The sequence below is a fragment of the Manis javanica genome, chromosome 11, assembly GCF_040802235.1.
Source record: "Manis javanica isolate MJ-LG chromosome 11, MJ_LKY, whole genome shotgun sequence".
Classification (NCBI taxonomy): Eukaryota; Metazoa; Chordata; class Mammalia; order Pholidota; family Manidae; genus Manis; species Manis javanica.
In genome coordinates, this window is record NC_133166.1 from 17716111 (window position 1) to 17743240 (window position 27130).

Here is a 27130-nt window from a genome sequence, read left to right on the forward strand (position 1 = left end):
TGCCTAACTTAGCTCGCTTATTGAGCTGTTATATACACTGTCTGGAGAGTCTTTTCTTCTCTCCCTTCTTATTCCTCCTCCTCCCTTCTTCATATGTTGTGTGTTTTGTTCTGTGCTCTTTTTAGGGGTGCTCCCATCTAGAGCAGTCCCTGTAGGATGCCCTGTAGAGGTGGTTTGTGGGAAGCAAATTCCCTCAGCTTTTGCTTGTCTGGGAATTGTTTGATCCCACCATCATATTTAAATGATAGTCGTGCTGGATACAGTATCCTTGGTTCAAGGCCCTTCTGTTTCATTGCATTAAGTATATCATGCCATTCTCTTCTGGCCTGTAGGGTTTCTGTTGAGAAGTCTGATGTTAGCCTGATTGGTTTTCCTTTATAGGTGACCTTTTTCTCTCTAGCTGCCTTTAAAACTCTTTCCTTGTCCTTGATCCTTGCCATTTTAATTATTATGTGTCTTGGTGTTGTCCTCCTTGGATCCTTTCTGTTGGGGGTTCTGTATAATTCCATGGTCTGTTCGATTATTTCCTCCCCCAGTTTGGGGAAGTTTTCAGCAATTATTTCTTCAAAGACACTTTCTATCCCTTTTCCTCTTTCTTCCTCTTCTGGTATCCCTATAATACGAATGTTTTTCCTTTTGTATTGGTCACATATTTCTCTTAGTGTTGTTTCATTCCTGGAGATCCTTTTATCTCTCTCTATGTCAGCTTCTATACGTTCCTGTTCTCTGGCTTCTATTCCTTCAATGGCCTCTTGCATCTTATCCATTCTGCTTATAAATCCTTCCAGGGATTGTTTCACTTCTGTGATCTCTTTCCTGACATCTGTGATCTCCTTCCGGACTTCATCCCACTGCTCTTGCATTTTTCTCTGCATCTCATCCCACTGCTCTTGCATTTTTCTCTGCATCTCATCCCATTGCTCTTGCATTTTTTTCTGCATCTCTGTCAGCATGTTCATGATTTTTATTTTGAATTCTTTTTCAGGAGGACTAGTTAGGTCTGTCTCCTTCTCAGGTGTTGTCTCTGTGATCTTTGTCTGCCTGTAGTTTTGCCTTTTCATGGTGATAGAGATAGTCTGCAGAGCTGGTACAAGTGACCGCTGGAAGAGCTTCCCTTCTTGTTGGTTTGTAGCCTTTTCCTGGGAGAATAGCGACCTCTAGTGGCTTGTGCTGGGCAGCTGTGCGCAGACAGGGCTTCTGCTTCCTGCCCAGTTGCTTTGGGGTTTATCTCCACTGTTGCTGTGGGCTTGGCCTGGCTGGGGCTGTTCTTCCAAAATGGTGGAGCCCCGTTAGAGGGGGAGCAGCCAGGAGACTATTTATCTCCGTAAGGGGCCTCTGTGCTCCCTGCTGCCCAGGGGGTTAGAGTGCCCAGAGATCCCCAGATTCCCTGCTTCTGGTCTAAGTGACCTGTCCTGCCCCTTTAAGATTTCCAAAAAGCACTCTCCAAACCAAAACAACAACAGCAACAATGAGAGAGGGAACAGAAAGGAAAAAAAAAAGAAAAAACACGCGATTTTTTTTTTTTTTCCTCAGGTGCCGGTCCCAGGCACCCGCGCACTGGTCCTGCTGCCCTGTCTCCCTAGCACCAGGGTCCCTGTCCTTTCAAGGCTTCCAAAAAGCACCCACCCACTGGTCCCGCAGGGAAGGAACGCTCAATATTCTTGGTCCTCAGGCACTGGTCCCACGCACCCGCTCACCAGTCCCGCCGCCCTGCCTCCCTAGCACCGGGGTCCCTGTCCCTTCAAGGCTTCCAAAAAGCACTTGGCAAAAAGAGAGAAAAAAAAGGGGAAAAACGCGCGATTTCTTCCGTCCTCAGGTGCTGGTCTCAGGCACCCACCCACCGGTCCCACAGGGAAAAATGCGGGATATTCTTTGTCCTCAGGTGCCGGTCCCAGGCACCCGCTCACCAGTCCCGCCGCCCTGCCTCCCTAGCACCGGGGTCCCTGTCCCTTTTAGGCTTCCAAAAAGCACTCGCAGAAAAGAGAAAAAAAAAAGGGGAAAAACGCGCGATTTCCTCTGTCCTCAAGTGCCGGTCTCAGGCACCCGCCCACCGGTCCCGCAGGGAAAAATGGGGGATATTCTTTGTCCTCAGGCGCCGGTCCCAGCCACCCGCTCACCAGTCCCGCCACCGTGCCTCCCTAGCACTGGGGTCCCCGTCCCTTCAAGGCTTCCAAAAAGCGCTTGCCAAAAAGAGAAAAAAAAAAAAGGGGAAAAACGCGCGACCTCCTCCGTCCTCAGGCACCGGTCTCAGGCACCCGCCCCCAGGTCTCGCAGGGAGAAACGCGGGATATTCTTTGTCCTCCGGCGCCGTTCCCAGGCACCTCCTCACCGGTCCCGCCACCCTGCCTCCCCAGCAACGGGGGCCCGTCCCTCTAAGGCTTCCAAAAAGCGCTCGCCAAAAAAAAAAACTGCTCCGGTTTCTCTCCACCCGCCGGGAGCCGGGGGGAGGGGCGCTCGGGTCCCGCCGGGCTGGGGCTTGTATCTTACCCCCTTCACAAGGCGCTGGGTTCTTGCAGGTGTGGATGTGGTCTGGATGTTGTCCTGTGTCCTGTGGTCTCTATTTTAGGAAGATTTTTCTTTGTTATATTTTCATAGCTCTATGTGTTTTTGGGAGGAGATTTCCACTGCTCTACTCACGCCGCCATCTTGGCTCCCGCCCTACCGAAAGTATTTTTTTAATTGACAAAATAATACATTCTCTTTTCATAAGGCATACACTGATCATATTAATTTCTCTCAACATAAGCATTCAAAAATCTTAATTCAGAATTAGAACATAGGAATTAAGGGAAAAAAATTCTTAGTTGAGAATTTCATCTAGGGCCTTGTGCTGTTCTCAAGTAAGACTATGATGATATTTTTACTGATTGTGAATTACCTTCTCCTTATAGATCATGGAAGAGACCTACAAAATGGAGTTCATGTACAATGGTGTGGAGAGTCAGCAGGTGGTGATTATACATCACATGAGGCTGCAGGCCAAAGCCTTGCAGCTTATAGTGACAGCGCGAACTGCTCGAGGGTAAGATGTGTGGATGGCAGAGGGGGTGCATGGTCCTTTCAGAGACACTTCCAAATGCATCCAGAGATCTGACAAGGTTATTGATAAGGGAAATGATATCTAGGAAAGTTCAGCTGAGGGATATGTGAACTATTCATTTTTTCAGATATTCCTAGTTGTATTCTTAGATTAGATTCCTGGAAAAATCCTTCCAGTGGCTGTCCAGTGGTTACAGCACAACATAGGGCTTCATCTGACAAGGACAGTCTATAATATTCTTGATATATTTCTTTAAGAATTTAGTCAAGAAGGGACTAGGAAGCTCTCTCCCAGGCAGTAAAGACAAGAGAATGTACTGTGTAGTCAGATTACTTTGTTCACATCCTTATCCCTCTACTTACTGGTTGTTTGATTATGGACAGATTTTTTAGTTTTTCTGTGCCTTGTTTCCCTGTCTGTAAAATGAGAATGATAGCATCTATCTCATGAGGTTTCTGTAAGGAATGAATGGGATAATACATGTAAAAGCAGTTAGCATGGACTTGGTACATAGCAAGAGTACCATCTGATAAGGAGAGTATCCATATTTAGTTGATTCTAAAATGCACATTAAAAATTTTTAACTTCTCTGAAATCAGATATTTTGATAGTTTGCCATAGTTTGATTGAAAGTATTTTTTCATTGCTTGGTGTTTCATAAAATAAAGGTGCATCTAAGGAATGATGGTATCATAGATTTGATAACAGTGCTGTACTTACGTAACTCATTTGTAGATGGAAGACTCATTTGATGCTTAGTGTGGCAGTAGTGTCAGCCTGAAAGTGGTATGGAGAAATAAATAGGATTGTTTAAGTGAGCACTGAAAAATACTAGGTCAGGAAGAACATTCTAAGTGCTGTTTTTTGTGTGTCTTTTTTTGGTAGCATTAATCTACAATTAGATGAGGAATATTATGTGTACTAGGTTTCCCCCTTCACCAAGTCCCCTCAACAACCCCCATTACAGTCACTGTCCATCAGCATAGTAAGATGCTGTAGAATCACTACGTGTCTTCTCTGTGTTAGTGCTGTATCAGTAGTGATTTAATCTTAGAGATATCTATACAGTCATTTAACAAATGTATAATCCTTATTTGTCAGTTACAGCTGAGAAAAACAGGTCCTTGTGGTGGCATCCTTGCCTTTTTATTCAGATGTTATTTTTCAGTTTATATATGATTATTGTGAAAATTTTAAATATTATAGATTAAAGGCTCCCTGACAATCTATCTTTTCTAAAAGAACTGTTAGCAGACTTTTCCCAAAGATAAACATATGTAGATGATAAGTGTGTATACATTAACATAAATGAAATCATAATAAACTTTGTACTGTGTCCTTTTTAATTTCATCCAGTATTTCATCTTTCCATGTCATTGTGTAAAGACTCTAGTATATTACTCGTGCTATATGATATTTTCCATTTGTATACATTCCTGCTTTATTTCTTTTCCAACTTCTGCTGGATCAGTTGTTTTCTTTGTTTCTTTCTTCTTCCAGGGGTTTGAAAGCTCTATACCCTGCTTCCAATCTATTCAAGTGAAAGGCAGTAGAACAGAGGTTAAGAGAGGTATGATGGCTTGTTGCTTGGATTCAGATCTTGACTCCACCTTTTGTAAACTTAGTTACTTCAACAAGTTACTTAAAACTTCTGTGCTTCAGTTTGTACCCCATAAGTTAAACTGGGATAATAGTACCTGCCTTTCCTTCATAGGGTTATTGTAAGGATTATTGAATCATTATATGTGAAGTGCTTAAAATACTGCCTGACACATTCAGAGTAAACACTTGGTAAATATTAACTCATGTTAGTTGTATAAGTAGTATTTTTACTCTGATAATTTTAATAGACATATTGAACTTACATTTATGAGCATAAGAAGTTAAATAGAATTTATCATCATCTCTATCAAGAGTACCTCACATCAAGATGGAAGTTTTTGTGTGTTTTTGTCTCATACTGTACTAAGCAATTTAGAATGTAGCTTCAGCTTATTATGTTTTTATAATGTATCTCTTATTTTAAGAGTCTTTTCTTAAAATATGCATTAATCTTCATAAATACATTATCAAAATTACTTAGCTTCAACATACCACTGTTCTTTGTATGCCACAGCTGCCTATTAAAATTCCTTATTTTAATTTGCTATTTTTTTGACGAGAACACTTTCTCTACTAATTTTTTGGGGGGATAAGTATAAGTAATACCCTCAGTGAGACCCTGCACGTCTGGCACTGCCTTTCTCTTTTGCTCTTCATAAACGAAATTCCTCCAGAGCTCTCTAAATACTGCTCTGCTGCCTTCAGCATTTAATGTTACATTAGGATGTCTGATGCCAGTCTGGTTCTCTTTCCTGTGCAGGTAGCTTATTTTTCTTGGTTGAAAGCTGTAAACTTTTCTTCTTCTTTTTAGAATCCAGGGTGTGTCTAGATATGTGTTTTCTTTCAGTATTCTTACTGACCTTCAGTGGGACTTTGAAGTATCAACTCTGTTTTTAGCTCACAGGTTTTTTTTCACTCCATTGTTTCTTTAAGTATCTTTTTAATTCATCCACTCCAGTCTCTCATACTGGATGTTGCATCTTCTGGATCTACTTTCCCTAAATCTTTTCTGACGTATTTTCCATTTTTTTTAAATTAATGATATCATTAACACACAATCACACGAACAAAATTGTGGTTACTAGATTCTCCCCATTATCAAGTCCCCACCACATACCCCATTACAGTCACTGTCCATCAGCATAGTTAGATGCTGTAGAGTCACTACTTGTCTTCTCTGTGTTATACAGCCCTCCCTGTGCCCCCCCCCACTACATTATGGGTGCTAATCGTAATGCACCTTTTTCCCCTTATCCCTCCCTTCCCACCCATCCTCCCCAGTCCCTTTCCCTTTGGTAACTGTTAGTCCATTCTTGGATTCTGTGAGTCTGCTGTTGTTTTGTTCCTTCAGTTTTTGCTCTGTTCTTATACTCCACATGAGTGAAACCATTTGGTACTTGTCTTTTTCCACCTGGCTTATTTCACTGAGCATAATGCCCTCTAGCTCCATCCATGTTGTCGCAAATGGTAGGATTTGTTTTCTTCTTATGGCTGAATAATATTCCATTGTATGTATATATACCATATCTTCTTTATCCATTCATCAACTGATAGACACTTAGGTTGCTTCCATTTCTTGGCTATTGTAAATAGTGCTGCAATAAACATAGGGGTGCATATATCTTTTTGAATCTGGGTTCCTGCATTCTTAGGGTAAATTCCTAGAAGTGGAATTCCTGGGTCAAATGGTATTTCTATTTTTAGTTTTTTGAGGAACCTCCATACTGCTTTCCACAATGGTTGAACTAATTTACATTCCCACCAACAGTGTAGGAGGGTTCCCCTTTCTCTGCATCCTCACCAGCATTTGTTGTTGTTTGTCTTTTGGATGTTGGCCATCCTAACTGGTGTGAGGTGATATCTCATTGTGGTTTTAATTTTCATTTCTCTGATGATTAGCAATGTGGAGCATGTTTTCATGTGCCTGTTGGCCATCTGAATTTCTTCTTTGGAGAAGTGTCTGTTCAGATCCTCCACCCATTTTTTAATTGGGTTATTTGTGTTTTGTTTGTTGAGGCTTGTGAGCTCTTTATATATTTTAGATGTTAACCCCTTATTGGATATGTCATTTATGAATATATTCTCCCATACTGTAGAATGACTTTTTGTTCTACTGATGGTGTCCTTTGCTGTACAGAAGCCTTTTAGTTTGATACAGTCCCACTTGTTCATTTTTGCTTTTGTTTCCCTTGCCTAGGGAGGTATGTTCATGAAAAAGTTACTCATGTTTATATTCAAGATACTTTTGCCTATGTTTTCTTCTAACAGTTTTATGGTTTCATGACTTACATTCAAGTCTTTGATCCATTTCTAGTTTACTTTTGTGTATGGAATTAGAGAGTAATCTAGTTTATTCTCTCACATGTAGCCGTCCAGTTTTGCCAAGACCAGCTTTTGAAGAGACTGTAATTTCCCCATTGTGTGTCTATGGCTCATTTATCATATATTAATTGGCCATATGTGTGTGGGTTTATATCTGGGCTCTCTATTCTGTTCCATTGATCTATGGGTCTGTTCTTGTGCCAGTACCAAATTGTCTTGATTTTTGTGGTCTTGTAGTAGAGCTCGAAGTTGGGGAGCCATTTCTTTGTTTTTCTACTCTGCATTCTGAGTAAACTCCTCAGTGTGCTCTTTTTTTTTTTCTTGGTGTGTTCTTTTAATTTGTCACTTCAGTTTTCATCATTTTTCATTTTAGTATTCTTTGTTCAGTTGATTTCATTATTACTGTTTACTTCTAAGTGTGCTTTCTTCTCTGTACCCTTTTTGTAGCACTCTCTTTATCAGTGCAAAATCCTTTCATATCTCCTCTTTAATCTCTTTGAGGTTACTTATTAGAATTGTTTTTAAGAAGGTTTCTGTGCTTTCTTCTCTTGGTTTTATCTTATTGAGGTCTGCTTGGTTTCCTTTATAGCTCTGGATTATCCACATATATACTTATAAATGAAAGTCTAGCTAGTTTAAATTGGTAATTAGTGTAGGCTCCTCCAACAGTTGTAGGTCAGTGTTTGATCTCCCATAGTTGGCCTCTGTCTCCCTGCTTTCCTTCTTCACACCAAGGAAAAAGTGGGGGTTCTTAGTGTCGAGGCCTACTTCATTGTAGCATGTAGGTTAGGTTACCTCTCTGTTTTGGGCTTTGGAGAGAGTTCCCAAATCTCTCTGTATTTTACTGCTTAGAAGCTCTCCAAACTAGTTCTATATAAGCAGGCAAAAAAATGGTAGTGCTTGGCCACTTCTTTCCTTTGGCCCCTGTTTAGCTAGAGATCTCCCTTCCAGCCCACTCACCCCTTGAGGTCTTGTCAGGTTAACCTCACTATCAAATTTCAGTTCCACTTTTGGTAGTTTATCAGAGTTAAGAAAGTTTCCAGTGCTATGTATTTTTTAGAAAAAGTGCAAATGAATGTTGCTTATAGAGTGAGTTTCCATTTATTATTTCTCATTTATTTATTTATTCAATGCAATTTTAAAATATCTGACATTTTAATTTTAGGCTACAAAAATAAAAACAAGCAACTAACAACAAAAAGCTTGAAATAAGCTTGTCAAATGATGTAGATTCATCCTTCCCATGGAAGCAGAAGGTAGACGATCCTGCTTCCCTGCTGCTCCCACTCTGCTGAGTTTGGCTCCTTCTTTGAGTCACAGTCTGGGTCATTTTCCTGAACTCTTTCTCTGCCCCCTTCCTCATCATTTCTTCACCTTCTTCATCATAATCATCATCAGCATTCTCAATAGCTTCTCCTGGGAAGTATAACACTGATACTGGGATTATACGGTCCCGTAAAAAGTGACAAATTTCAAATTCTGCAGCAAGGATGACTTCCGCAGCAGCATCCAGATCTCCACTCTTAGGAACTTCAGGAGGTACAGAGAAATTAAAGAGTGTTTGAAACTATTTAGGTCACAGTACAAACTGTCCCACATTCCTTGGGTTTCTGCTCCTAAATGGGTTTCAAAGTGATATTCTTTCCTTTTTTCCAATCCATCTGGCACCCTGTACAAACCATAATTTCTGGTTCATGAAAAGAAAAGGAATCGGCATCATTGAGTTGGGTTCTGACCTCATCTTTATATGGCTTTTTCAGTACTTTGTTTGTGAAATATTCACTGGGATCAGTGTGAAATTCTAAGACAAAACGTAGAGGCTGGCCAGCATCTGAGAGCTCACTTTAATATCTTTCAGGTACTTCAGAATAGGTTCATCATGTTCCTGAGACATTTCACTGAGGAAGTCAGTCAACCAAAATCGAGGCATTCATTCCCTTGGGGGTCTTCTTTTCCTTTGTCTTTCTCTCATCTTCAATTCGGCCTTTTCTTTCAGCTCCTCCAAAATTTCACCCTCTTCGTCTGGTTTCCATTCACATTCTTCTTCCTTAGATTCATAAATTGCCTTAATGCTTTCAAATCACTTATTACATATAGGCTGATAGAGAACAGCATACTTTTTTCAAGATCATGGACTTCCTCACAGAATTTGGCTTCTATCTGTGCACATTTAACTTGAAGGTTTTTTGTTTTTTTTTGAGAGGGCATCTCTCATATTTATTGATCAAATGGTTGTTAACAACAATAAAATTCTGTATAGGGGACTCAATGCACAATCATTAATCAACCCCAAGCCTAATTCTCAACAGTCTCCAATCTTCTGAAGCATAACGAACAAGTTCTTACATGGTGAACAAGTTCTTACATAGTGAATAAGTTCTTACATGGTGAACAGTACAAGGGCAGTCATCACAGAAACTTTCGGTTTTGATCACGCATTATGAACTATAAACAATCAGGTCAAATATGAATATTCGTTTGATTTTTATACTTGATTTATATGTGGATCCCACATTTCTCCCTTTATTATTATTATTATTATTATTTTTAATAAAATGCTGAAGTGGTAGGTAGATGCAAGATAAAGGTAGAAAACATAGTTTAGTGCTGTAAGAGGGCAAATGTAGATGATCAGGTGTGTGCCTGTAGAGTAAGTGTTAATCCGAGCTAGACAAGGGCAGAAGATTTCTCTCAAAACAGTGGGGGTGAGGTTCTAAGCCTCACCTAACTTGAAGGTTTTTGAGAGCATTCACTTGTCAGTTAACTACCAGGCAAGTTTCTAATGTATTGTGTCCTCTTGGTATTTCTACCAGTCCATCAAGTCTTAATGAGCTGCAAGAATCTGAGGACTTTCCATCATCTATTCATTCAGCCGATGTACTCTGATTTCTGTTTCTTCACCAGTTTCTTTTACTTGTTCAACATCATCCAAATCTTGATCAAGGTCAGACTGTTCTTTGTTGTCACTGCCATGTAAGACCTTCAAATGCCAGCGGGCAGCATGCAGAGCCAGGAGGCTGCAATGGCACAGGCAGCGACTCCACAGCAGCAGTGGGAGGAATGGGAGGAGCTGCAAAAGCCAACAAACGTTTATGTGGAATCTAAAAAACAAAACAAAACAGAAATAGACTCATCAACATAGAGACTGTTGGTTAACAAGGGGAGGGCAGTTAAGAGATAGGTGAAATAGGTGAAAGGAAAAAAAGTCAATGAGAATTGTTTGATATCTTGACCTGGTGATACGTGAGTGTATACACATGTCAAAATTCATCAAGCTATACACTAAGATTTTGTGCATTTTATTGTATGTACCTAAAAAAAAAAAATCAATTTTGGGAGAATTGAAAAAAAAAAAATAGAGGACAAACTAAATGATACCATAGGAAACAACCAAACAAATCCAGAAGGTGCAACATTCTGCAGCATAACTGTTCCATCTCTTCAATAATTTATTGTAATGAAAAAGCCACTACTCTATGAAAAGAAATTTCTTGGTTTGAACAGTCCACCTATAAAATGCATTTTCAGGGCAACTGAAGATATTTAAATAGAAATGGACTAAGTATAATATGAAAATGTATTGCCGTGGAGAGGTGGAGATTATTAAATGAAAAAAGCAAGTCACAGAACAGTATGTATATTACAATTTCTCATTTTGGTTACCAGATGCACATAATGTGTATTTATGTACAATGAAAAGAGATACAGAAGGATTATACCCTAAGGTGTTAGCACTTGTTATCTTTGGAAGTAGAAATGTATATATTAATTTTATTTTTGCCTATCTTTTTTTGTGTAATTTCTTGTAGCATATATGCTAATTTTATTATAAAAGTTCATTTTATCACAAAAAGAAAAGGAGAGAGAGAGAGATTAGCATCTATGGAGTATGAGGCTCCAAAGCCAGGATGGTCTCCACGCCCATTTGATGTAGACCTCATCTCATTGCACCAGAGCTGTCAGATGCCAAGCCCCTGGGCAATTATGTGGACTGCTGAATGGTCTGCTGCAAGGACTCCCATGGAGGAGAACCTTGACTGCACTGCCTATAGGCTGTGCTACTGTCTTCTATCCTTAGTGAATCAGGTATTAAGTGTGGCCTGTGAGAGTCTTTGATTTTGAATGTTCATTGAGCCTAATAGGCACTGCAGTGTTTTAATCATGTCTTGAGATCCTGGCAAGTATTTCCCCCTAGGTCCATTAGGAGTCCTCTGTTTCTCTTAGAGACAATTTTTGTAGTGTAATATGTTCATTCCCCTTTTATGCAGGCTCAGGTTTCTGGGACTTTGATCCTCACACCTTATTTTGCGTGTTACACAAGCAAATATTGTGTTTTGTTTTTGTTTTTTATTCAGAGTTGACCCCTTATTTGGGATGTGTGAAAAATTTTTGCAGGAAGTGGACTTTTTTCAGAGGTAAGCATTTCATCACCCTCTATCTTGCTAATCTTGGTTGTGCAGAGAATAGCACTTACAGAGCAACAAAGACAATCAAAAGCCAGAATCCTTGGTTAGCCCGTGCAGCCAAGCTATGATCTATTAAAATGTGCCCATGTTGTGTATTTTCTTTAGTGTTATATAAATGTCTTTAAATTAGCTTAAACGTGTAACAACAGAATTATAAAAACATCAGGAATCATTTGGGTTCAGCGCTCATCTGGGCCATAAAAAGACAAGTGTTAGGTGGGAAAACTTATAAACTCTTGTTGAAAAAATCACAACTTTCTGTTTACATATTTCTCTATAATGTACAAAAATAGTTCTGTTTGAAGTAAATCAGTTAAAAAGATGCAGTAGATGAATGGATGGCTTGGTAAAGAAGTGTAAGTTGAGGTAGTAAGCAGGCCTGTGGCATGCTGGGAGTATAATACAGGGAGTAAGGCTTTTATAGGATTTTTAAGTCTTAATATTTCATTTTTCCACCCATTGTCTACCTCTGTGACACCTCTGATTTGCTAGAGTTCCTCATCTGTTTAGAGCTGCATGTTACTTCTTTTCTTTAATTCTCTTTTCTTTTCACTTTAAAACATTTAGTTTATTTTTGGAACTGGGCAAAGGGTGCTGGGGAGAGTGCAGCAGAATGCGGCACTCTGGCCTCTCAGGTGGGGTGCGGCAGGCTGGCGAGTGACTACGGTCCCCCTTCCCTCTTCCCCCCACGCCCAGGAGCTTTCTCCTTGCCTGCACTTCAGAGAGGTGCCCAGGAGGTGTCTTTTACCCACCCTGTCTCCAGGTTTCCTCTCTCCTCCACCAGTGAGCTGGAGGCCCTGAAACTTTGTTTCCACAGCCCTCTTTTCATGTGCTGCTCTGGGAAGAAAGAGCGTCTGTTCGCCACAGCTGCCTCTCTCTGGCTCGCATTATTTAATTCAGACCCTGCAGTGATATCACCTCCTTAGTGAAATATTTTTTTAACCCTTTCCATAAGGCAAAAGTACTATGGACTCAGTCAGAGCTGGGAATAAGTTAACTTTTTAAAGCCTCCGTGCAACATCATTCTCTCTGAGTCTCAGTGTTACTGTCAATGACTATAAGCCCTGATAAGATAGGCATTTTCTTCTCTTTTGCTAACTGTTATGTCCCAGTATATAGAATACTTCTTAGTCTTGGTAAGTCCCAAAGACATATTTGTTAAATTAGTTAATGAATCTGTAATATGAAAATAATAATTTTGGCAATGCAGAGGACTGCTGGAAGGATTAAATGAGATAGTAAAACACTGCAGAGTATGCCTGGCACATAGTATTCAATAAATAGGGCTGTCAGGATGATCATATCACTGAGGCATTATTATCTTGATGCCTGGCTTTCTCAGTCAGGAACCATGAGCTCCTCCAGTTCATTACTTTTCCTTCCTTGGGTCATGGCAGAATTTTGGGATTCAGTGGGTGGTGATTGACTGCAAGTAAGTTGCTTCTGTTTGTTCCTCCAGGTGTTTCATTGCTGATTTGCCCCAACTGCAGGACAGCTTTGTGGACAAACTTCTTGACCTTATGCCCCGACTCATGACATCCAAACCTGCAGAAGTGGTCAAAATCCTACAGACCATGCTGCGGCAGAGTACCTTCCTGCACCTCCCACTTCCAGAGCAGGTCAGGAAGTGGGAGTATGTGTCACTCATAGTCCTTCAGGACAAGCCTATCCAGCCAGTCAAAACTGCTTACCTAGGTGATCTTTACCAGTGGTGGGTTAAGGCCCTTCCTCTGACTGGCTCCCATTTGTCCACCCCTTAGCTAAGGAGACAGAAAGGCAAAGATCATGTATTGCTGCCTAGGGACGACCTGGCTTTAAAATCATCCTGTTTTCTTCTTGCTTACAGATCCACAAAGCCTCGGCCACCATCATTGAGCCAGCGGGCGAGTCCGACAACCCTTTGCGGTTTACATCTGGGTTGGTGGTGGCCCTGGATATCGATGCAACCCTGGAACATGTGCAGGACCCTCAGAGCACTGTAAAGGTCCAGGTCTGTCAGGTTTTGGTCCCCATGGAGCTTCTAGACTGACCTGGTAGTGAGCATTTACCTGTAGCATCCCTGTAATTTCTACTTGAGGGACAGAAACTGGAGAGGAACAAGAGATGAGTCTTTATGGAAATGAGCCTGAGCATGACTCCCATCTCCACTGCTGAGTGTGGTCTTGAGCAAGTCACTTGATATTCTGCACTTGATTCTACACTAATAAGTAGTAATAGTTGACATTGAAATGAGATGATGCATATAAAGCCCCTGGTACCCAGTTAAGGGTTCACTAAATGACAGGGCCCTTTCTGTTCATTCCTATAATGTGAAGTTAAGGCTTGGTATTTTCAGGGCTACAGGCAAATTATAATAAACAAGCTTTCTTCAGGCTGTGGATGGATCGGCTTGTTGAACAAAATTTATGGGTGGGTAAAAGCAATTACTCAGGGGGTGTTTTTCCCAAGTTGGATAGATGTGTTAGAGACACATGAGAGATGGAGTAGACACTAATCAATTTAGACAGTCTGCAAGTAAGCCCCACAGACTACTACCTATTATCCACCCATCCATCCAACCTTCCTTCCTTCCTTCCTTCCATGCAGTAATACTTACTTTATTGTACATGCTAAGTGCTAAGGTTACAAACGTCAGGATGTCAGAATTCCTGCCCTCAGGATGCTCAGTTTCAATGAGACACAGGCAAATGGACAGGCAATTATAAACCAGAAGTTCAGTCATCAGTTCAGACTGCACAGGATAAGTTAAGAATACGATGGTCTTTTATTAAATACCTGATTGCTCACCCAATATAGGGCTGACTCTGAGAGCACATCAGCACCACTGCCTCCTGAAATGAGACATAAGTGTTTAAATGAGCTGATCTATTTTCAAGACTAAGAGACTGGCTCAGTGAAATGATGGAACAATAAACCAACTCAGCTTCTGGACTGTGAAACTTCTTGGAAGTGTCAAAGGCAGGAATGAAGGAGAGCAGACTCTGCCACCCCAAAATATGCCTCTTTGGCATAAGAATTATGTTGGGGGGGGCGTTATTTTTGAGACTGCAGACACAGGAGAATCTCTAAAACAGAGTTGAGGTTGCTGTTTTGTGAGGGAAATTTACATTTAGAAGGGAAACCTCCATTTCTAAGCATGTCTCTCTCTGTACCTTGAAGATGACTAAATCTCTAGAAACTCTTATCAAAGAAGGTGCCAACTTAAATTTGCCTAACAACCTTACCCTTGTTTATAGTGCTTTACCTGGTAACCTTACATCACCAGTTCTGCTTCTTTTTGTTTTTAGCTGAAGATGGTATTTTAAGGTGATGCGTCGGGCCATTTTAAAGAGTTACTCAGTTTCTTTGGGTATCTCCCATGTTTCCAGGAAGTATACCTATTATTAAACATGTCGTATTTGTTTTGTGAATCTGTCTTTTATTACAGCAAGGTCTTAGACAGAAACCTAGAGGGTAGAGGGAAATTATTTTTCCTCCCTTACAGGGTGTTAAAAAAAATTCAACTAAGTAAATTTGAGATCTAAGTGGCTTTATTAAACAGTTCATGAATCAGGCAGCACCTACCAAGTAGAGAAATGCTCTTGAGGAGCTGTACAAAACGGAAAGTTTTAATAGGAGGTTGGGGAAAGAAGGTGTTAGAAAAAGAAAAAGAATGGTTTAGGCAAGACCACCCTCCCATAGGAAAGAGAGGAGGTCTTATCGTGCAGATTACCTCATCTTTTAGGGGCCGAGAAGGGCCCATGTGACAGATTACCTCATTAGTGCTGACCAAAAAATTCCTGATTTACTGTTGAAAGGTTGCATTCCTGGAATATGTTGAAATTACAATTTAGTCTTGGTTGGGAGGGACAAGTGCTCTATTTGTCCTTGTTTATTTTTTTAACAAAGGGTTATTTCCAATTTTTGGCTATTACAAAATATTCTGCAGAATGCACACATTACATGCACGCACATATAGAATCCTAGAGAAGGGCAATTAATTTGGGGGATAGAGGGTATGGTGGAAGCTAAGGAAAAGACTGTGGAGATATTAGTGCTTGCAAGAGGTCTGAAAGGATGAATAAGAGCAAAGGCTAACAGTTAAAGAAGCTATTTAGGCAGAAGGGATGTGAATAAAAGTAGGGATACAAGCACTGGTAGTCAGTATAATCAGAGTATAGAAAAATAGCCTGGAGCTGGCAGGGAAGGCTTCCTGGAAGAAGTGAGAGTGAATCAGGCCCTGAAGATGGTAGTATTTGCCTATGATGACAGTAAAGGAAAACATCTGGTTTCTCAGAAGAATTATAAATCATGAGACCTACAGAAAACTAATTCTGAGCTGGCTGTGAAGTTGTGCTGCAGTTTTGTTTCCACATTAGTGGTTCTCTGCCCCAGCTGTGTTTCAGAGATGCTCAGAAAACATGAAATAGTACTGATGATGCACAGGCTTCATCTGACACCAGTTCAGAGAGTAGGGCCCATGGATGCCAGCATTTTCTTTCAAGAGCTCATAGGTGATTCTGATGTGCAGCCAGGGCTAAGAACCACTGTTTCACATTGTCCCTAGAAAAAGTTCACTGACCGACTGAACATAAATGAAATTGCAGGCAGGTTATTTAAGGGTCATCTGCTAAACTCTACTGAAAAATCACCTCTGAAGCAGCTCCACTACCTGCATGGTCAAACTGGATGCCCAATAGTTGGGGAGGTGGGGAGCTCACTGCCCGGTAGGAGGACAGCTCAGATGGGAGGAAAGCACTACAAGCCCAGCAGCCAGGCCTCAAACACTTCTGTTCTGCATAGACTAAAGGAGATTATGGGGCAAGTGGGCTGAGACATGCCTCCCAGAATTGAAAGGCTGGTGTGGTTCCCCACTTTGCCTTTATCAATATATTTCCATAGATCAGGTCTGTGTGGTTCTAGGATAAGCTTCATTTGTTACTTTAGTTCCTTGCACACTGTGCAGGCCCTCTACATAGATAGCTGTGAGGTGTCCCTGGGATGCTGAGGAAAGAATTCTGTGGCATTTTGTGGGATGTAAGAACTGGTCAGTGATTTGAGCAGATCCCTTCACTGAGCACTGCTTCTGAAGAAAGAAGCAGCTTCCTAACCACTTGTAATCTAGTGGAGAGAATCCAGTTACAAAATTACTCTTAATGCCTGGTGGTTGGTGATAGATGCTGGGCCATGATATGAAATTCAGAGCCAGGGAGGAAGTCCTCTTGATGGGGGTGGCTGGAAAGGCTTTTTACTTAAGATTAATATTTTTACCTATTCTTATACTTAACAGAGGTACTTTATTCCTATTACTCCCTCACCATGAATTCAAGAAACATTTGGCAAGCACTGCTTCGTGCTGGGGCAGGGGGGTATAGAGATGTCAGCAGTGTTGCCCCTCTCCAGGAGCACAGGAGCAGTTTTGTATGGAAGCTAGTGTCATCTTTTCTTTTCCTTCTGTTTTAGGGTTCACAGCAGATGTCGTCAGCAATTTTGTTAAAAGCTGATGGCTCTTCTGCCTCTTTTTCTCATTTCCATCACCTATTAGGTCTTATATCCAGATGGCCAGGCTCAGATGATCCACCCCAAGCCAGCAGACTTCCGGAATCCTGGCCCAGGGCGGCACCGGCTTATCACTCAGGTGTACCTCTCCCACACTGCCTGGACAGGTAAGGAGTTAGGGCTTGGATCACACCCATCCTTGGGCATTTATTTGGGTTTTTGCAGTTTGAAAAATACATGGTTGAATCAGTCCTGCTAGGTATTGTACTTGATTTCTTAAGGAGCTTGAAAGCTTAAACTGAACACATTTACACTAATTTGCTGGATTGCTTTGATTGCATGAAGCCCCTGGAAGGTATATGGGGGATCACAATAGAAGGGAGTATCATGGAGAGAGTCCTGGGCAGGGCGCCGGGAGACTTCTTGTCCTGACTCTGCTGCTGACTTGCTGTGTAACTTTGGACAAGCCACTCTCCTTTCTGAATCTGTTTCCTCACCTTCAAATTGAAGGTAGTAATTCTTAATTTGCTAGTTCTGAGGATTGCTGTCTGGAAATTAAAGTTTTACATTTCTTACCAAATATAAAATCATTCTCTCTTTATATATGAACAGTTCATTCATTCTCCCAGAACAAACGAGATGAACCTGTTACTGCCCTCCCCTCCCACATGGGCTGATGTGTGGGGAATGCAAAGTAGGATGGTCTTTCCATGCTTTACCCTCCCCATACAGCAACTGAGTAGAACCTCAGGAATCTGTGAAAAGATAGGGAGACTGTGTAAGTATTTTTTTTAATTCTCAAGAATAAGATGGGAGAGTACAAGTGCAAGTGACATTATACTTCAAGCCTATAAGGCTGCTTTGGATACTTTAAAGAGACTCAGTCTGCAGAGCCTGATGTCATCAGCAATTTTGTTAAAAGCTCATGAAGTAGCAGGGAGAATTGGTTTTTCTGGTATTTCCTAAATTGCTGAAGATGATTCAGAAACATGGTTACTGGAGAAGGTGTTTAATGCTACCAAACTGGGTTTATTTTAGAAATAGGCACATACCTTCTGGAATTTTTTTCATTGTGTTTTTAAATACAAGTGTAACTATTTAATGCCAAATTATTAATGGTTACCCCCAATCATTGGATGTAAAGTTTTCACAAAGAAGTAGTACTGTTGAATGGCAGGGCAGCCCCTTTGGGGGCCTGTGATTCCTCGGGAGAAGTATGGAGGTGACCAAGAAGATGTCTGGGAGGTATTGAGAAGTCCTGGCACCTCTGCCCTTGTTTGCTTAGATCTATCCAGCCCTCATCCCTGCACTGGGAAGTTCTTAGCCTTGGGGTCATCCTTAATACTGCACATTTTGCTCCAGTTACATGAAATTAAGGAGGATATCCCAAGCTTACTCTATTCTTGGTCTTTGTACCTACCACCAGGTTTTTCTGAAATTCTCCCCCTTCTTTATAGAAGCCACATGGTTAACAGAAAGATTGTTTTAATTTATAAACTGGGTTCAAATTCTGTCACTGATGTGGATTTACACAGTCACTTAGACTCTCTCAGAGCTTTGAGACTTTTATGGAATTGTGACGGTCTTTCATGGTGTGGCAGGGTAAGAACTCTGGGGGTTACATGCTTGGCACAGAGCAAGGTGTCCTATTCCAGAACCTTGCTGGGCTCCCTCCTCAGTACGCTTACACACATGATTAGAGCATATCCTGCCACCACTGCAGTTGTTTCTGTCTCCTCAACCAAATGGTCAGCAACTTGAGGGAGGTCTTACTAGGGCCTGCCACATGCACACTCCAGATCAGTATCTCAGCATCAAGTTATAAAAGAACAAAAGGTTTAATGACATGACTTTAGGTCCCTAAAACATGTTCCTGTTCACTGGTGAGAATTTTTTATCAGAGCTGTTTCCTAATAAAATGCTGCTTCTCCACTATGACAAGAGTCCATGATGTATGCAACCTTGAGCCCTGTGGTCTGACATCAGCTGCACAGGAAGAAGTTGTCTGGGCATGAGAATCAGCTGTACGCATGCCTCATGTAGCTCTCTTGAGGCTTGAAGACCTCTGCAGAAGGGTTTTGACTTTGCTCTTTGATCATCTTGGCAGCCGTGGCTCTGAGCCGCAGGGAGCCCACAGAGACAAGGAGGTGGTGGAGAAGCAGCACAACTGCAGGCTCAGGCTCAGCCTCACAGGCTGGGAAAGTGTTTTTGTTTGATGAGTGGGAAGGGTTGAGGACTGATGACGAACTATTCTTGAACCCCTACTACTTACATGTTTGCATTTTATATGTTGCTTTCGCTTGACATTTCATCCCAATTCTTATCAGTTGACCAGTCATAGAGAATTTCTTTTCCCTTTTTTTTCAGAACCATGCCAGGTGGAAGTCAGGCTGCTGCTGGCCTACAACTCCAGTTCACGAATCCCAAAATCCCCCTGGATGGAGGGTAGCGAGGTGTCACCCCAGGTGGAAACCAGCATTGAGGGTACCATCCCTTTCAGCAAGTCTGTTAAAGTTTACATAATGCCCAAACCAGCAAGGCGCTGAGTCACCAGCAGTCTTCACAGTCTTGGCCTAGGAGGTCCTTTTTTGGGTATCAGAGTGAGCCAGAAGCCCAGAGCACCTCACCCGGAACTGTTGTATAGACATAAGGAGAAGCATGACCCTGAGAGTATCTTCTGGTATCAAACGCAGGAGAAATTATTTTGCATTAAAAAACAAAAACACTTCAAGTCTATACCACTCAAATAAAGTTGAGAAAACACCCAGCTGTTCAAGTTTCTGATCCTTAAAGAAAATTACGTGGCTATAGGTTCAACATTTGTACTACGTGGTTACATGCCTCAAGTGTGAAACACAAAGATCCGGTATTTAAGCCATCTCCAAAGAATCACCTTGTTTCTTAAAGCAGTAGTCTACTTGCCAGGGCTGATAGCTGTGCTTTTTCACCATTGCCAGTTCTTCAAATGGCCTTAGACATCCATTACCTTGATGAGAAGCTCCTTCCCTAATTCAGGCAACAGCAGGGCCAAGGACTGAATGAATAGGTGGAGAACTAATTGTTTTCATCCCTGAGGGAAATTCTTTTAACCTTTTTTTAGTTTTTTTTATAATTGATACACAGTCTTATTTTAGTTTCAAATATACAAGACAGTGGTTCAGCAGTTACCCATATTATTAAATCCTTACCCCCACTAGTACAGCTACTGTCTATCAACATAGGAAGATTAGAGGATCATTGTTATGCCCATAACCAACGTACATTATGATTAAGAATTATTGTGCCCCTTAATCCCCCTCATTCTCCCTACCCACCCACCCACCCCAACTCCTCCCGATGGTAACCACCAGTCCCTTCTGTTAATGAGTCTACTGCATTTTTGTTCATTGTTTTACTGTTTTTTATTAAGGTATCATTGATATACACTTTTATGAAGGTTTCACAAGAAAAACAATGTGGTTATTACATTCACCTTTATTCAGTCCACCCCATACCCCATTACAGTCACTGTCCATCAGTGTAGTAAAATGCCACAGAGTCCCTATTTGTCTTTGAGCTACACTGTCTTCCCCGTGACCCCACACACATCATGTGCACCAATCATGATACCCTACAATCCCCTTCTCCCTCCCGCCCCACCCGCCCTTCTGCACCCTTCCCCTTTGGTAACCACTAGTCCCTTCTTGGGGTCTGTGAGTCTGCTGCTATTTTGTTCCTTCAGTTTTGCTTCGTTGTTATACTCTACAAATGAGGGAAATCATTTGGTATTTGTCTTTCTCTGCCTGACTTACTTCACTGAGCATAATACCCTCTAGCTCCATCCATGTTGTTGCAAATGGCAGGATTTGCTTCTTAATGGATGAATAGTATTCCATTGTGTATATGTACCATATCTTCTTTAGCCATTCATCCAGTGATGGATACCTAGGTTGCTTCCAGGCTATTGTAAAAGTGCTATGTGTTTTACTTTGTTTTTATACTTCACAAATAAGTGAAATCATATGGTATCTGTCTTTCTACACCTGGCTTATTTCACTGAGCACAATACCCTCTAGATCTATCCATGCTGTTGAAAATAGTAGGATTTCTTTTCTTTTTATGGCTGTCTAATATTCCATTCTGTGTATGTACCACTTCTTTATTCATTCATCTTTTGATGGACACTTAGGTTGCTTCCATATATTGGCTGTTGTAAATAAGGCAGCAGTAAACATAGGGATGCATATGTCTTCATATGGGATTTTGTTTTCTTCAGGTAAATTTCTGAAAGTAGAATTGCTGGGTCAAATGGTATTTCTATTTTTAGTTTTTTGAGGCACCTCCACCCTTCTTTCCCCAGTGGCTGCACCAATTTACATTCCCACCAACAGTGTAGGAGGGTTCCTTTTTCTTCACATCCTCACCAACACTTATTTCTTCAACACTTATTTCTTGTCTTTTAGATAGTGGCCATTCTGACAGATGTGAGGTGATAGCTCATTGTGGTTTTGATTTGCATTTCCCTGGTGATTAGTGATGTGCAGCAGCTTTTCAATGCCTGATGGCCATTTGTATTTTTTCTTTGGAGAAATATCTGTTACGGTTCTGTGCCCTTTTTTCAGTCAGGTTATTTGTGTTTCTTTTTTTGGTGTTGAAGCATATAGACCTATTTATATATTTTGCATGTTAACTTCTTATGAGATGAATTGTTAACAAATCTATTCTGTATGGTAGGTGTGTCCATTGCCCTACAGAAGCAGATAACCAGGCTTCTTTCTGTAAGAGCATGTAACAAACAGGCTTCTCCTTATTAGATTACCCAAAAACCAGTCTTCTCTTTATGAAGTCACATAACAAACAGGTTTCTCTGTAAGAGCTCTGTAACAAACAGCTTTCTCTGTCAGACATCACCTCATAAGACTTCTCTGTGAGAAGTCATCTAACAACAAGGCTTCCACCGATTACAGGTCACCTAACAGTCAGTCTTCCCTATAAGAGGTGACCAAACAACCATGCCTCTCTGTCAGAGATAACCTGATAATCAGGCTTCTCTCTCACATATCACCTAACAATCAGTCTTCTCTGTCAGAGGTAACCTACCAGGCTTTTCCTCATTACAGATCACATAACTACCAGGTTTCTCCTTATTAGAGATCAGGCAACCAGGCTTCTCTTTGTGAGGTCAGCAACCAACCAGTCTTCACTGTCAGAGATAATGTAACAACTTACCTTCTCTGTCAGAAGTCACATAACCACCAGGCTTCTCCTTTGGAGGTCACCTAACAACCAGTCTTCTCTTTGTGAGGTCACATAACAATCAGGCTTCTCTGTAAGAGCTCTGTAACAAACAGGTTTCTCTGTCAGACATGACCTAACAAGACTTCTCTGTCAGAGATCATCTGACAACAAGCCTTCCACTGATTACAGATCACCTAACAATCAGTCTTCATTTTAAGAGGTGACCTAACAACCATACTTCTCTGTCAGAGAGAACCTGATAACCAGGCTTCTGTAAGAGCACGCCTAACAAACAGGCTTCTCCTTATACAATCACCCAAGTGATTAGTTTGTTGTAGTCCCACTTGCTCATTTTTTTATTTGTTTCCCTTGCCTGAGAAGTTGTGTCCAGGAAAAAAATGCTCATATTTATGTTCAAGAGATTTTTCCCTATGTTTTCTTCTAATAGTTTTAGGGTTTCATGTCTTACATTCAGGTCTTTGATCCACTTCAAATTTACTTTTGTGTATGGGGTTAGACAATGATCCAGTTTCATTCTCTTACATGTAGCTGTCCAGTCTTCACAACACCAGCTGTTGAAGAGGTTTTTTTCCCATTATAGACATGGCTTCTTTATTGTATATTAATGGACCATATATGTGTGGGTTTATATCAGGTCTCTCTATTATATTCCATTGATATATGGGTCTGTTCTTGTGCCAGTACCAAATTGTTTTGATTACTGTAGCTTTGTAGTAGAGTTTTAAGTCAGGGAACAGAATCCTCCCCACTTTGTTGTTTTTCAGCACTGCTTTGGCTATTCAGGGTCTTTTGTGGTTTACATATAAATTTTAGAACTATTTGTCCTAGTTCATTTTCAAAAAAATGCTGTTGGAATTTAGATAGGGATTGCACTGATTCTGTAAATTGCTTTAGGCAGGACGGCCATTTTGACAATATTAATTCTTCCTATCCATGAGCACATGATAGATTTCCACTTATTTGAGTCTTTTTAGGTTCTCATAGTTTTTAGAATACAGGTCTTTTACTTCCTTGATGTACTTACTTTTTGATGCAAGTGTAAATGGAATTGTTTTCCTGATTTCTCATTTTGCTAGTTCGTTGTTAGTATATAGGCATGCCACAGATTTCTGTGTATTACTTTTGTATCCTGCAACTTAGCTGAATCCAGTTATTCTAGTGGTTTTTTGGTGGAGTCTTTAGGGTTATTTATGTACAATATCATGTCATCTGCAAATACTGACAGTTTCACTTCTTCCTTACTAACTTGGACACCTTTATCTCTGTGTTGTCTGATGGTCATGGCTAGGACCATGAGTACTATGTTGAATAAAAGTGGTGAGAGTGGGCATCCTTGTCTTGTTCCTGATCTTAGAGGAAGAGCTTTCAGCTTTGACCATTAAGTATGATGTTAGCAATAGGCACATCATATATGGTCTTTGTTATGTTGAGGTACATACCTTCTGTACCCATTTTGTAGGGGGTTTTATCATGAATGGATGTTGAATTTTGCCAAATGCATTTTCATCATCTATTGAGCTGTTCATGTTGTTTGACTGTTTTTGCTAATTGATTTTTGAATATTTTACCATCTTTACATCCATGTAATACATCCCACTTGGTCATGATAGATGATCTTTTTAAGGTATTTTTTAATTTGGTTGAGAATTTTTGCATCTATGTTGATTGGGAATATTGGCCTATAATTTTCTTTCTTTGTAGTGTCTTTGCCTGGTTTTGGTATTAGAGTGATGCTGGCCTCAGAATGAATTTGGAAGTATTTCCTCCTCTGACGCTTTTTGGAATACTTTGAGGAGGATGGGTATTATTGCTTTAAATGTTTGGTAGAATTCAGCTATGAAGCTATCTGGTTCTGGAATTTTGTTTTTTGGGAGAATTTTGATTACCAATTCAATTTCATTGCTGGTAATTGGTCTGTTCAGATTTTGTTTGTTTCTGGGTCAGTCTTCGAAGGTTGTAGTTTTCTAGGAAGTTGCCATTTCTTCTAGTTTGTCCAGTTTTGTTGGTGTACAATTTTCATTGTATTCTCTAATAATTCTTTGTATTTCTGTGGTATCCTTTGTGACTATGCTTCATTTATGATTTTGTGTGCTTTCTTTTTTTCTATATCTAGCTAGAGGTTTATCTATTTTATTTACTTTCTCAAAGAACCAGCTCCTGGTTTCATTATTTTTTTCTACTGTTTTATTCTTTTCTATATTATTTGTTTCTACCCTGATCTTTATTATGTCCTTCCATCTACTAGTTTTGGGTTTCATTTGTTCTTCTTTTTCCAGTTTCTCTAATTGTGAGTTTAGACTGTTAATTTGGGATTGTTTCTCTTTCTTGAGGTAAACTTGTATGCTATGTACTTCCCTCTTACAATGGCCATAGTGGTGTTCCACTAATATTGGACTGTTGTATTTTTGTTTTCATTTGTCTCCCTGTATTGCTTGATTTCTGTTTTAATTTGGTCATTGATCCATTGTTTATTTAGAAGCATATTGTTTAGCCTCCATGTGTTTGTGGCCTTTTTTCTTTGTTAAATTATTTTTAGTTTCATACCATTGTGGTAATGAGAAGTTGCTTGATATAATTTCAGTCTTTTAAAATTTATTGAGGCTCTTTTTGTGGCCAGTATGTAATCTATTCTGAAGAATATTCCATGTACACTTCAGAAAATGTGTATCCTGCTTCTTTTGGGTAGAGTGTTCTGTAGATGTCTGTTAAGTCCTTCTGATCTAATGTATTGTTCAATGCCTCTGTTTCCTTATTTATTGTGTCTGGTTGATCTATTTATTGATGTGAGTGGTGTGTTAAGGTCTCCTACAATGAATGTGTTGTAATCTATTTCCCCCTTTAATTCTGTTAGTATTTGTTTTACATATTTAGGTCCTCTTATATTGGGTGCATAGTATTTATAATGGTTACATCCTCTTTTTGGACTGACCCCTTTATCATTTTATGTAATGTCCTCCTTTGTCTCTTATTTTGTTTTAAAATCAATATTGTCTGATAAAAGTACTGCTACTCCTGCTTTTTTCTCCCTATTCTTTGCATGAAACACCTTCTCCTTCCCTTCATTTTTAGTCTGTGTATGTCTTTGGGTCTGAAATGAATCTCTTGTAGGCAGCATATAGATGTGTCTTATTTCTTTATCCATTCTGCCACTCTGTGTCTTTTGATGATGCATTCAGTCCATTTACACTTAAGGTAATTATTGATAGATATATATTTATTGCCATTATTAATTGTTTTGTTTTTATAGCTCCTCTCTGTTCCTTTCTTCCTTTCTTATACTCTCCTCTTGTTATTTGATTGTTTTCTTTACTGTTGTAGTTGGATTTCTCCTTTTTAATTTTTTGTGTATCTTTCACAGGCTTTAGGTTTGTGGTTACCAAAGGCTCAAGCATAGCTTCCTCACTATATAACAGTCTGTATTAAGTTGCTGATTGTGCTATTTCAAACACAATCTAAAAGCACTTCTTTTTCTTCTTTGTCCTCCACACTTTATGTATTAGATGTCATAATCAAAACATTTCCACCTACAGCAGTCCATTTAACATATCCTATAATTTTGATTTTGTTGTTATAAATTCTTTGAGCCTTTGTTTATCAGGAAATTGTTTAATCCCTCCTTTAAATTTAAATGATAATCTTGCTTGGTAGAGAGTTTTTGGTTGAAGGTCCCTCTGTTTCAGTACATTAAATATTTCCTGCCACTCCTTTCTGGCCTGTAAAGTTTCTGCTGAGAAATCTGTTAATAGTGTGATGAGGTTTCCCTTTTAAGTAATCTTTTTTCTCTGGCTGCTTCCAACACTCTTGTTATCCTTAAACTTTGCCATTTTAGTTATTATATGTCTTGGTATTCTCTTCCTAGGGTTCCTTGTTTTTGTTATGGGCTCTCTGTACTTCCATGACCTGAGTGTCTGTTCCTTCCCCAGATGAGGAAAGATTTTGACAGTTATTTCCTCAAAGAGACTTCCTATCCCTTTGTCTCTCTCTCTTCTTCTTGAGTACGAATATTGTTTTGTTTGGATTGGTCACACAGATCTCTTATCATTCTTTCATTCTTATGTTTTCTCTCTATTCCTCAGGTTCATTTTATTCCTATTCTCTAATGTCCATCTCATTGATTGTTCTACTTGCATCAATCTATTGTTCATTCCCTCCATTTTGTGATGCATTTTAGTTATTGTATTCTTAAGCTCTTGTAACTCTTTGTTCAAGTCCTCCCTGAGATTTTTAGTACATTTCTGCCGGTCAGTGAGCATATGTATGATTTTTACTTTGAAATCTTTATCAAGAAGGTTGATGTTCTCCATTTCATTTAGACCTCTTCCTGGTGTCTACCCCCGTTCTTTTGTTTGGATCATATTTCTCTGCCTACTCATTTTGTCAGGGTTTCTGTGTTTCTTCCTTTGTATTAAATGCTTCCTGATCTGTAGAGTAATGGCTTCATGAGGAAGGCACCCTGTGGTGCCTAGAAGCCCAGGATGCTTTCCTCTCCTGTCTTGCTTCTGCTTTGCTGTGGAGCCCCAGCTACTGTTGGGGCTTATTCTTATTCTTGCCTGCCTTTATCTTTAAAGTCAAAATATTAGGGAAGGACCATATGGGAAAGAGGAATCCCAAGTAAGAAATTAAGTCATGTCCCACAACACCTTTGATGATGCCTGTGTTCAAGCTGCATTTGAGTTAGAGGTGCAGCTGAGGTTTAAGAACAGTAAGTGCTCTAGAGCTCTTACCTACATGGCGACGTGTGCTACCTTCTTCACCTGTCACTTAGTCCTCTCTACAGCCAACTGAGACTTAAGACACTGGTAGGAAAATGTACAGTACATAGTAAAGCTTATATTTACTCAAATTCAGGATGATTCCAAAGTCCTGAGCTATACCACCTCATGGGAAGTATATGGAAAAAGCCTTTAAATCTTCAGCTTTCTATGCCCTAGTTTTCTATGGAAGAGATAATTATACCTTAAGCGTTGTTGGCTGATTTAATTAA

At 40.2% G+C, this 27130-nt stretch overlaps 1 protein-coding gene and 1 pseudogene across 1 annotated transcript in view; one reads left to right on the top strand and one right to left on the bottom strand.

The window, feature by feature from the left end:
* Positions 1-19675, top strand: part of INTS4 (integrator complex subunit 4) — a 147155-nt gene extending 127480 nt beyond the window's left edge. The window contains exons 18-23 of the mRNA XM_073215971.1: positions 2892-3022; positions 11320-11379; positions 12890-13049; positions 13277-13420; positions 16955-17075; positions 19276-19675. Coding sequence (XP_073072072.1) covers positions 2892-3022; positions 11320-11379; positions 12890-13049; positions 13277-13420; positions 16955-17075; positions 19276-19454 — 795 coding nt within the window. The 3' untranslated portion in view covers positions 19455-19675. The remainder of the gene's footprint in view (positions 1-2891; positions 3023-11319; positions 11380-12889; positions 13050-13276; positions 13421-16954; positions 17076-19275) is intronic.
* Positions 7251-9303, bottom strand: LOC140844365 (nucleosome assembly protein 1-like 1 pseudogene; annotated as a pseudogene).
* Positions 19676-27130: the final 7455 nt, after the last annotated feature.